Source organism: Mya arenaria, chromosome 8 (assembly GCF_026914265.1).
Source record: "Mya arenaria isolate MELC-2E11 chromosome 8, ASM2691426v1".
Classification (NCBI taxonomy): Eukaryota; Metazoa; Mollusca; class Bivalvia; order Myida; family Myidae; genus Mya; species Mya arenaria.
The window spans coordinates 10,054,609-10,066,839 of record NC_069129.1 but is presented as its reverse complement, the minus strand read 5'-3'; the positions used below and the strand labels follow the sequence as shown (position 1 = coordinate 10,066,839).

Genomic DNA, 12,231 nt, shown 5'->3' with positions numbered 1-12,231 from the left:
TATAACTGCAGGGTTATTTGATACGCAAAAGAAAAAAGAACACAAAAAGATGTTGCACTAATTGTCATTACTCAATTATCTGCATCATCAAAGGCTGCACCCGTAAAATTTTGTGTTTAGGGATTTTTTGTGAAACCTGGCAAACATCAAACTCAAGTTCAGGTGCTTTTGTTAATTTTTAGCAATGATTAAGCCATTCCCAACTTCCTGCATCTTGTGACACATTTATTTTTCAAAAGCCCAAACGTTTAAGTGGTTCAGTGAGTTCAAGATCCGTCTGTTTAAATGCGTCTACCGAGCTTCCAGAGGATGCATAATATCTTGCAGCAATTAAATGATCCTATTCTATTGTAGTAGTTTATAAGCAGACTGAAGCTTGCACATAAAGATTATTTATAGCACAACACTAAACATGCCAATCAGATCCAAGATTTTCATGTGCTGTTTTTCATTTTCATGCCTGTTTTTTTTTTTCATTTATTTACGTATGTGACTGAGTTGATTCTTATAATTGGCAGTGACGTCACACTTGCCAGCTTACCTGAGTTTCAACCTTTAAGATGGTGATAGTTCATGTAATTTCAAATGTAAAAAAAAATCCTACGCTTGGAATAAATGTGATTAAATTGTGATACTTTATTTAAAACCTAGGCCTTAAAAAATATCCTACGTAGACCCTACTCAGTTTTAATAGTCAATTGATAAAAATAAAAAATAAGTGTGTGTTTTATGTAGTTTAAAACCTTCAACGCTTTAACCTGAAGATCACGTAACGCCATTCCCCAATGATGACAATAGCATTCTCTCATAAAGTCTAATATTTTTGTTTTTTTATAGCCTACCTTCCCTACCTGTTTTTGAAAAGGATATAACGCTAACCAAACCATTTTTTGTGCCTATACAATGTTTTATATTGGTGTTTTCTTCTTCCCCCCTTTGAAACATCAATACCTATACTGACAAACATCAAAGCTAAGTATGATTTTTTGACATTTTTCGACATAATCAAAACTGACTTCCATTTGTTTAAGACGCAAGGCAGTCTTCACTATCATTTTGCTAAGAGAAATATTGCTGTCTCTTTTGTCGGAGGAAAATGGGATTAATATGATCCTATACCATGATATGAACTTTTCTCAAGAATCTTCCCAATTTTGGAGAAATAGTCTAAGCCATAGTAGAATTTTTTTATTGTCTTTTGTATCGGTTTGTGTAGTTTTCTAGCTGAATTGTCCTTCTTGCATACACTGGATTTTTATTGTCTGGCCAAAGGAACATTGTCTCAGTTTGTGGAGGTCTTATAAATGCACGCATTTCTAGACTTTTATGCAAATGACAGTAAACTAAATATATATATTAGGTGTAATATGTTGTTGTTACTGCAACAACAACAACCAATTATGGTTATTTTACATGCTTCAGCGTGAGTCTTCAATTTCAATCACAAAGGTATTGGGTGAAGTAACGGTTTGACCTATAGATGTTTGTAAGGACAATGCTAAGTAAAAAAATCATCTGAAATCATAATTTCAATAGATAAATATAAAAAGTTTAAGTGGAAAGCTGCATTGTTTTTTACCGCACGTTTCTTACAGCAAGGTTAAACTCCACCTATGTGTACTATTCAATATTGGAAGTTACAAAGAAAACACGCCTTTGAGGGCACATACCGTATTATATCATGTATAGGACGCTAGCATAGATAGGACGCAGGCAAAAAAATAGTTGAAAAAATGGGTAAAAACCCTTAATAGGACGCAGCGGAAAAATGTCAAAATCGGACCCGAAAAATTGAGGTTGGTAAAGTATTTATAACATATATTGAAGTAAAAAAAAAAAAATGTATATAAGGCATATTTCGATAACTGTCTTGTGTATTTCGATAATTATCGTCATATTTCGGTAATTTAACATTTCGGTAATTTAGTGTACACAACAATGATATGTCTTGACATTTTGAGGACATTCACGCATATTATAAGACTTATACAAATGCTGTAATAGTCCCGACACGCCTTCCGACTGACAGTCAACCGTTGCAACCGTTGCAATAGTTCCGACATGCCTTCTGAATGACAGTCAACCGTTGCAACCGTTGCAAAACTGTATTGTCAAAACTGATTATTGTTTTGATAAGGCTTGTCGCTGCGCGGAATAAAGCATGTCAGGCATAATTAATGCGTGTCGGTAATTATCCTTGCCAGCGGAAAGCACGATGGGTAAAGTGCGAACAAACAACCATACGGTATTACCATCGCAATAGTTCGTTCTATTGATGTTTATCTAATGACAGACAGCTGGTGTTTTTCACACCTTCGCACATTTGAAAAGATTTGATAGTGACAATAATGCTACTTTGCGTTATGCACATTCCTTTATTAATTTTTTAAAACAGTAACATACAACAAAATGTTTTGTAAAATATCGAAACATTGAAATCATGAACAACGATTAATTGATATTTACCTCCTTTCCCGATTTTCCATTGCCGTTATAACTCAATCCAGTTAAATGCTGACTCACATCGAGTTTTTGCGAGTAGCGTCCCTTTTGTAAAAAAGTAAACACTCATGTTTGTTTTCAATTTATTTCTCAATAAATCATTTTAAAGTAAACATTCAATATATTTCTGCGTGTGTTAACTTGCGTGATTTTACCTAGGTCAGTTGTTCTCTTCGGTGACGCAGTACAGATACTTACTATTACCGTGTTTTTCCCCGGTCCGATATTTTCGACCTGAAATGGACTTGGGAAAAAAACCAGATGAAATTCTAATAGCATAGAAAGGACGCAGGCAATTTTTAAGACGAGAATTTGGGGTAAAAAAGTGCGTCCTATGCATGATTTAATACGGTAGATTCTTCTGAAGATCATATGACAGGACGCTTTTCTGACTACCTATGTCACGTGGAGTTTGGTGTGTAAACGCCTGTCTGTCGAGACCTGACACAGCGGTCAAGAATGATGCATGTTTACACCATATCGAACCAGACAGGATAAAGATCGTCTTATCGTAACATTTCTTTTCTTATATGTCTCCTTTGATTTTTTCTATGTTTAAATGCACCGCTTTTAAGTTAAAACCAACGGAACTTCACTTAGATTTTTTCCTGGAGATAGCATGTCGGAAATGACGTCGTAAATGATTCAGTGCATCTTATTGAATATAAAGGCAAATCAGAAATTAAATACATTCCAAATCCTTTCTTAAGGGAATAAAGGACGTTCCTGTGTAAAATGTGTTATCAAATGATTGGTTTATATTATAAAAAAACTTGAACAAAGACATCAGTCTATAGAAGGTAGCCCTCAACACATGCTACTAAGCTGATACTGGTTTGGACAACGACAGTAGTGTGATATGGATTTTTCAATACAGCACCCGCCTGGCCAGGCTCGAGTCCTGGACCTGTGGATGGACCCGAAGGTGGCCAACACGACATGGTCATATGGGTCTCGTCGATTCCTTCACAGCGGTACCCTGATCATTGCAATGCTGTATGTTCACTTTTGGATATGGAAAAGGAAATTGATATGCATATGATAAAATGAAAGGATTAAACACTGATATACTTAATTATTTAATCAAAATCATAATGACTATTATGAAAAATATTGAATTCTTTTGCTGAAGTCTGTCTATGTTATCTGCTTTATGGCCACCTATCTTGAAGAAAATGGATACTGATGAATTCAATTGCAATATCACTCAGTGATGCTTGAAAACAGTTGTTAAGACACTTAATCTAAAAACACAGAATGGATTGTTAATTACGCTTTCTGGGAGGGTTAAAGATATACAGGAATCTATTAACAGACATGGGAACATTATACAGCTTCTGAAACCCACCTCATACAAAATATAAAAAAAATTGGCCTTAAAATTCATAACGGCCATTAGCTTGTCAAAATGCGACAACATTTGTCTTGTCCAAGCATATTTATTACAATGATAAACTGTCACAAACTTATCAGATATATGTCATATATCACTTGATGAACTTTGACAGGAGGAGCTAGAAGTCAGTTAGACCTGCTGTCCATTAGGTCGCTGAATGGGGTAATTTGCATAGTCAGGATGTTTCGTCATGTATTGGCGATGATCTGGAATTCTTTCATGTCCTTCATTAACACTTTTGGAAACCCTCTCGACATTTCGGGCAAAATCTGTATTAAAAAATCTTCCCCATTCAAATCTAAAAGTTTTAAAATTTGGACACTGAATGTTGTATTCGGGACAGCTTTGGGATCTTCGGCAAACCATCGGCAGCCATTCAGGACGTTTGGGAACCCATCATCATTTACTCAGCATAAGGGGCATGTTCCACATCTCTCAAATTGGGCGACCACTTTATGCCAGGCCACTGGGTATTCGTTTATGGCCAGAACTTCATCCTTTTTCTCCTGAACCAAGGCATTACACACTTCTGGGACAAAATGACATACACTTCCACAGCAACATGGAAGTCATACGCCAAGAAGGCGTATGTGTCCTTTAAGATGCCATGTACCTCAGTGTCATCTCAATCTTTAGGCCAGCAGGAAGGGCGTTTACTGATGTCCTTTTTTCTGAATGCAAGGCATTAGATGCTGGAGTATGTCGTCAAATATTGTTGTTATGATCCTCAAATACTTTTTGAAGGAGTTAACATCTACATCTCGGAGTTCCTGCATCAATGTATTATACTATCCATACTGAAGCCTCCTGTCGTCTGTGAGCCAGGGACGGAACACACAATCCTTGATGCCTTCTTCTTCTTCTCTGTCTCAAATATAATGCCAAGGCACGCATGACATCCATTTCAGCTAGGTTTTGAAACTGAGTGCAAGGTGAAGGCTTCTAACATACATGGTGTCCCACTAGCAACTCAGATAATGAAATAGTAGTTATGCATCGTTTATATACCCCGACTGTCAAATGGGCAACATTTAAGCATTCTATCGGCAAAAATTTGGCACGATCGGGAAACCAATTTGGTTGCCAATGTCAGAACTGCTGGCATTCTTCTGCCTCGTATTGGCTAAATCAGATTTATATCGCAACCCTTGGTATGCCACATGGCGAATACACGTGAGTACATGCCGAACCAATGCTCTTATCCAATCAAATTGCATACAAACATGACACAGTCTGTAAGAAACTAAATGGACAGGTTGTCAAGTTAAGGAAAATAGAATCAATGTGAATGATTCCTAAAACCTGGGCGATGGTACCATTGTATCTTACAATTTTGTTCATTTGATGTTTTTAACTGTTTAAGTACTTTTTTATTCTTTAATGTTCATGTGTATGAATTTAAGTCAACAGAATTATTTATATGGCTACTATATAATATTTGACCAGTAAGTTTATTCTCTGAATGGTTGTTGAAATGTTTTCGAATTTTATAATACAAGCACCTGCATGAATATGATTATGTTTAATACCCGGTAGGCTGAAAAGCTGGTAATCATCCTTAAGCTATCATTAATACAGTGGAGAACACAAACTGAATTTGCTAATGCACTTCTTTACTTCATGGTTGATCAAAGGGCAGGACTTATATAGGAAGCCGAAGTAATAACCCTTGCTAGACATTGTCACTGGTAACATGTTTACTAAGTTTCATAGGACTAACTTGAACATCTTTGAGTTATGAGCAATGGTTTAATGCACTTAGGCAACACGGCTTAGATGATAGCTTGACTTATTTCCTGCCAATAAAACAGGCAAGCGAAACAGGAAAGGAATAATAGTTATTTATCAAATGGTTGCATGATCATTAAACACATGCTTAATGTTGTGGGCCAACTTTTGTGTGAAATTTCACGGTCGTTCAGTAATTTGAGTTATAAATTCTGCAGTTTTAATGGAAAACATGCATTTGATTGATCATTTTTTTCCTGGAAGTTGTTTATTAAAGCCCCAAATCGCTGGTATTAATGGAACTGTTTCACACATTTACTGGCTTGGTTCTTAAAATGTGCAGAACTTTTCAATCTAATGATCTGTGAAATATTATTTTATTTTCTTTGATATCCCATGGCATTTGAGGAAGCTTAAATGTTGATGAGTTTTTGTTGGAATAATGATCTAAAATAAAGACATATAATGTACCGAATCTTTTTTATGTGGGAAAAACAGAATCATGATAATTGTGGGTTATTTTGAAACACGTAGTGAAATTGAACCTCCTGATGCCGTTTAGCTCACCTGAAAAAAAAAATTAAACTGAGAAAAAACGTCAAGGTTTTGTCATAAGCCTTCATGTCATCTTCAGCATTATTGTCTTGGCCATAACTCAAAAACCATTAAAGATATTCTACCGAGTCCTCGTACACATGTTTCCAGGAACAACATGAACATGTATTTTAAGGCCCATAACTCTTGCTAAATTTCATTGTCAAGTTGTGCCCCTTGTTTTACTGAAAAAAAAAATCAAGAAAAGTTGACTAGTCTTTTGCTCCACAGCGCTCTTGTTATTAAGCTATTATCAATTAATTATGACGTTAATTATATTATGGATTGTCAGCACTTGCTTCACACATCAACTCCTCTGGAACCAAAGTTCTTGGCCAATTTCATTAAAATTTTGTCAGAAATATCCATGAAGATATAATACACTTGTATTTCTTGTTTTTGCCATTATTTTTCTCGTATTTTCTACATTTTCTAGGCTAGCTAGACTGACTGATTTTCAAAGGAAAAAAATAAGAATAGTAATGCCATAGCCTATGTGACATTGTTATCATCAGCTTCATCAGCATGCAAAATCTCTAGCTTAGACGATATACATCTCCATTCAAGATATCCAAATGCACATGGAGACAATACTCACACACATATATCAAGGCCCATAACTCTGGTGAACATTTTTCATTACAAAATACATGTATATATCTATCTTTTCTAGGCTCGACTGGGAACGTTGCTCGGTGTGTACCTTCCATGTATCCAGAACATCTTCGGAGTTCTGCTGTTTATCCGTATGACGTGGATTGTTGGAATGGCCGGCGCCTTGGAAGGATTCTTCATTGTCTTTGTCTGCTGCTCATGTGTAAGCGGGTGTTTTCAGATTATATAGCAAATTGACTTATTTCATATGATTCCATATGTATTACTTTGTTTTCAAAAATATTAAGGGGATGTGGTGTTCTCATAAAAATGTCCTTATTTTTATCTTTTCTTGGAAATTTGAAATTTCCTGAACTGTAATATTTCACATTTACAAGATTCACATCTGAAAAAAATGTACCAATAACATAAAGTTGAAATACACATCAATTTTAGTTTGATATTTAAAAAGAAAAAAACGTTTTTTTCTAAGACAATTAGCACATGCCCGGACATGTAACCAAACATTGTTTTGTTGTATGTTTATTATATTCTGGCCTGTGGGTTATCAGCTATCCAAGCTTGTTAAAAATAAATTTATTTCAATGATGAGTAAGTGTGAATACAGTGTGAAAACATTGTATTCACACACAGATATATAATTGGGAATGTTTTGCTCAATTATTTTTGAATTTGTCTAGTGTTTTTTTTATAAACAATTTAACATACTTTGATTACTAGAAACAATTAAACACCTTTGTTTGTTTTCTTTCCAACAAATTTTTTATATTTATTTATGGTTTTCTTAATAGACATTCTTATTATTTCTAAGCAACGACTAATTACATTTTCAAGATGATTTCCAGTCCTTAGCATCCACTTTCATTTAAACGAAGTGTGTAGCTCACAGGAGAATATACTGTCTGATGGAGGTGTGAAACCTGTCTTAATAACTTTCTCAATCATTAATTCTGTGCAAAGTGTTTAAAATAATGCTTTCATTTATTTTGTTGTCTGAAGTCTCAAGTGCTGTTATCAGATATCCATTTTAAAACCGATTCAACTCATATGTTTTCCTAAGGTGCAGTTTATAAAAGTCTAAACAGCGGAACAAGATATATTGTCATGATTGTAGTCTTTGTACAACTATTTTATATGTGAATAATGTACAATATAAAATAATTCATCTATTTTATCTTATGTCTTGTAATGAGTTGTGTGCGTTTCCACCACTCAAGTTTGAACTTTTCCCGTGGTTATGCTTTTCACCACTCAAGTTTGGAACTTTTCCAGGGGTTATGGTTTACACCATTCAAGATTGGAACTTTTCCAGGGGTTATGGTTTACACCAATCAAGTTTGGAACTTTTCCAGTGGTTATGATTTACACCATTCAAGTTTCAAACTTTTCCAGTGGTTATGGTTTACACCACTCAAGGTTGAACTTTTCCAGTGGTTATGGTTTACACCATTCATGTTCGAACTTTTCCAGTGGTTATGGTTTACACCACTCAAGTTTGAACTTTTCCAGTGGTTATGGTTTACACCACTCAAGTTTGAACTTTTCCAGTGGTTATGGTTTACACCATTCAAGTTTCAAACTTTTCCAGTGGTTATGGTTTACACCACTCAAGGTTGAACTTTTCCAGTGGTTATGGTTGACACCATTCATGTTCGAACTTTTCCAGTGGTTATGGTTTACACCATTCATGTTCGAACTTTTCCAGTGGTTATGGTTTACACCATTCATGTTCAAACTTTTCCAGTGGTTATGGTTTACACCATTCAAGGTTGAACTTTTCCAGTGGTTATGGTTTACACCATTCAAGTTTGGAACTTTTCCAGTTGTTATGGTTTACACCACTCAAGTTTGGAACTTTTCCAGTGGTTATGGTTTACACCATTCATGTTCGAACTTTTCCAGTGGTTATGGTTTACACCATTCAAGTTTCGAACTTTTCCAGTGGTTCTGATTAAACCACTCAAGTTTGGAACTTTTCCAGTGGTTATGGTTTACACCATTCAAGGTTGAACTTTTCCAGCGGTTATGGTTTACACCACTCAAGTTCGAGCTTTTCCAGTGGTTCTGATTACACCACTCAAGTTTGAACTTTTCCAGTGGTTATGGTTAACACTACTCAAGTTTGAACTGTTCCAGTGGTTCTGTGAATACACCACTGAAGTTTGAACTGTTCCAGTGGTTCTGTGAATACACCACTGAAGTTCGAACTTTTCCAGCGGTTCTGTGTTTACACCACTCAGCTCGAACTTTTCCAGTGGTTGTGTGTTTACACCACTCAGTTCGAACTTTCCAGTGTTAGAACTCCACTCTTGAACTCCTGAATTTTTGTTTGTGTGTTAAACCACTCAAATTGGAATAGCATTCTCATCTTATTGAGAACTTCAGAAACAGTTTAAAATACATTTTGTCAATCTTAATTTATATGTATCAACTACATAAATGAAACAAAGAAAATAAGACTAGTATTACATGTTATTTTAACTTCTTTTTTCAGACAATGTTGACAGCAATATCCATGAGTGCCATTGCAACCAATGGCGTTGTTCCAGCGGGCGGGTCATACTTTATGATTTCACGCGCCCTTGGGCCCGAATTCGGAGGTGCTGTGGGAGTTTTATTCTATCTTGGTACAACAGTAGCGTCATCGATGTACATTATTGGGGCCATAGAGATTCTAGTGGTAAGAGTCTCATATTTAGTAATGATGTCCATGTTAACATTGCATTTGAGGAAGATTTGTTAAAGAGTTTCTAAGGTCTGCTCGGGCATATTGGATGCATTATGGCTTGACCCTACAGCTTTCCAAATACATTTTAAAGACAAATTAAGAAGCTAAAAGGGGAAATTTTTCCTCGTCATTGAACGAGGTATAAATCTGAAAGAATAATTCAGCTGTAAACAGTGGTTCTGTGTAACAATGATAAATAACATCTAAAATGCTAGACAACCGAGAGAAGAGAAGAAAGAGGTGTCTGCCCTAGTTAAATGGTGGCCAACCAGGCTTAGTGCACGCGACCTTGCCACCTTGGCTCAGTTGCAATAATCAGCCCCAAGGGAGGCTTAGATCCTCGATTGAAAATATATCATCCTATTCTATAATTATAGGAGATATGTTGACTGTATTATGTTTCACAAAATAGTCATTTCATCATATAAGGATGCATTGAATATGTTTCATGCTCAGTCACCAAAGAAATGTAATGTTATCGTAAAGAATAAAAACATGTGCAGATTATGGAACATTTTAAACTTCAATGCAATTGCGTCATATCTAAGCAACCATTCAAAGGGTTGGCCATAACTGTTGCATAGATAATGCTTCAAGAATCTGTTTGATATCGTGAGGAGATAGAGAATTAAATCCCCAGCCATTTGACAGATTCACAATAATGACATAAAGCACCAATTTCAATCTTATTTTAAGCTTCTGTTTTATTTAAATGGGACTTTATTTTCCCTATGTTGTTGAAACAATAGACTGTGCCGTGTTAAGATATTATTTTCGCAATGTCTTGCATATATGTTATTGTAGCAGTCTGCCTTGTTGAATGTCTGGATATATTTTGTTTTCTTGCCATATATCAATAACAATTGTCTCCTAAGGCATTCTATTACCGAAAAATATTCATATTTTTGTGTTGTAGAATAAAGCATGCACATTTGTTTTGGTTACGCCTGCTGGGAGTTGTCAGTGATTTTACTTAAAAAAATAAGGTGTAGGAATTGAATTGCTTTGAATTGTTATAGACAAGGTGTAGGCCTTGAATTTCTTTAATTTGTAATAGGATGAGTGTCTGGCTACATATTGTGTTTTTGCTTTATAGATATATCAGAAACAATTGTCTGCACAGGCATTCTATTACCAACATAACATTCATATTTCTCTGTTGTAGAATAATGTGTTCACATTTATGTTGCCGGGAAGTTGTCAGTGATTTCACTTACAAAAATACGTGTAGGACTTGAATTGCTTGAAATTGTACTAAATATAAAACGAAATCCTTGTTGTTGTTTTTGCATGACAAAAAAACAAATTTTAAAGCACAAAAGGAAAACTGTGATGTGGATTTTGGGTTGCAAAAAAGTATAATGCTTTATTCAGGTGTTTCAATTAGAATGTTTCAGTTTCATCTCTTGAGATGTGTAAACCATTAAGGGTGGAAGGTAAAAGGTTCTACTTGAAATTATATAGAGAATCAGATAAAACGTTTCCGCTTTCATGTCTTGACATGTATCAACCATTAAGGGTGGAAGGTAAAAGGTTCTACTTGAAATTATATAGAGAATCAGATAAAACGTTTCCGCTTTCATGTCTTGACATGTATCAACCATTAAGGGTGGAAGGTAAAAGGTTCTACTTGAAATTATATAGAGAATCAGATAAAACGTTTCCGCTTTCATCTCTTGACATGTATCAACCATTAAGGGTGGAAGGTAAAAGGTTCTACTTGAAATTATATAGAGAATCAGATAAAACGTTTCCGCTTTCATCTCTTGACATGTATCAACCATAAAGGGTGGATACTAAATGGCTCTTAGTGACATTAAATAAAATAGCCGACAAAACATTCTGATGAGCCCAAATCGTGTGATGTTACACAATTTATGAAAACATGTTTATACAAAAAATATAATTTTATGGTCATTTATTTTTTCAGACGTACATGAATCGAAGTTTCTCGATATTTGGAGATGTGGGAGATCAGAGCAACGCATTAAACAACTACCGTGTGTATGGCACCGCGGTCCTACTACTGTTGGGTGTGATCGTGTTTATCGGGGTGGCGTTTGTTAGCAAGTTTGCCACTTTATCGCTTGCTTGTGTGATTCTCTCCATATTTTCTATATACATTGGAATATTTGTGGCAAATCAAGACAACAGCGTTGTGTAAGTTGATTTCTTCATGTAATTCCACCCACACCCCATAAACCCTCCCCCCTCACACACACACAAAAAGAAGTGTTATCCTGTCAGCATCTGGTCATATATAAGAACTACAAGATGAACCTTTTACAAATGTTCTTCAACATTCAGAAAAGAGCCAAACGTTTTGAACCTTATTACATTTACCAGAAACAACTTGTAGATCATCATAGCAAAAATCAGGGTATGTTTTATTACAATGATATACATATCATCAGCAGATTAGTATACCAGCCTGCGTGGAATAATATACATATCATCAGCAGATTAGTATACCAGCCTGCGTGGAATAATATACATATCATCAGCAGATTAGTATACCAGCCTGCGTGGAATAATAAAGTAGACCTGATAAAATCTTTATTTGGCTACATATGTCTTCATAAAACTCACATATTTCCCAGTGTGGGCCAAAGCTTGCATGAATTATTTAAATAATACAGGAGACGTATTTCTGAAGACAATAAAGTTT

At 35.3% G+C, this 12,231-nt stretch overlaps 1 protein-coding gene across 3 annotated transcripts in view; it reads left to right on the top strand.

Annotated features, from left to right (window-relative positions):
- The window catches only part of LOC128242843 (solute carrier family 12 member 6-like), a 95,796-nt gene that overhangs the window by 54,393 nt on the left and 29,172 nt on the right, over positions 1-12,231 (top strand). For all 3 annotated transcript variants that reach the window (XM_052960205.1, XM_052960204.1, XM_052960202.1), the window contains 3 exons: positions 6,894-7,037; positions 9,330-9,515; positions 11,494-11,723. In XM_052960205.1, coding sequence (XP_052816165.1) covers positions 6,894-7,037; positions 9,330-9,515; positions 11,494-11,723 — 560 coding nt within the window. The remainder of the gene's footprint in view (positions 1-6,893; positions 7,038-9,329; positions 9,516-11,493; positions 11,724-12,231) is intronic.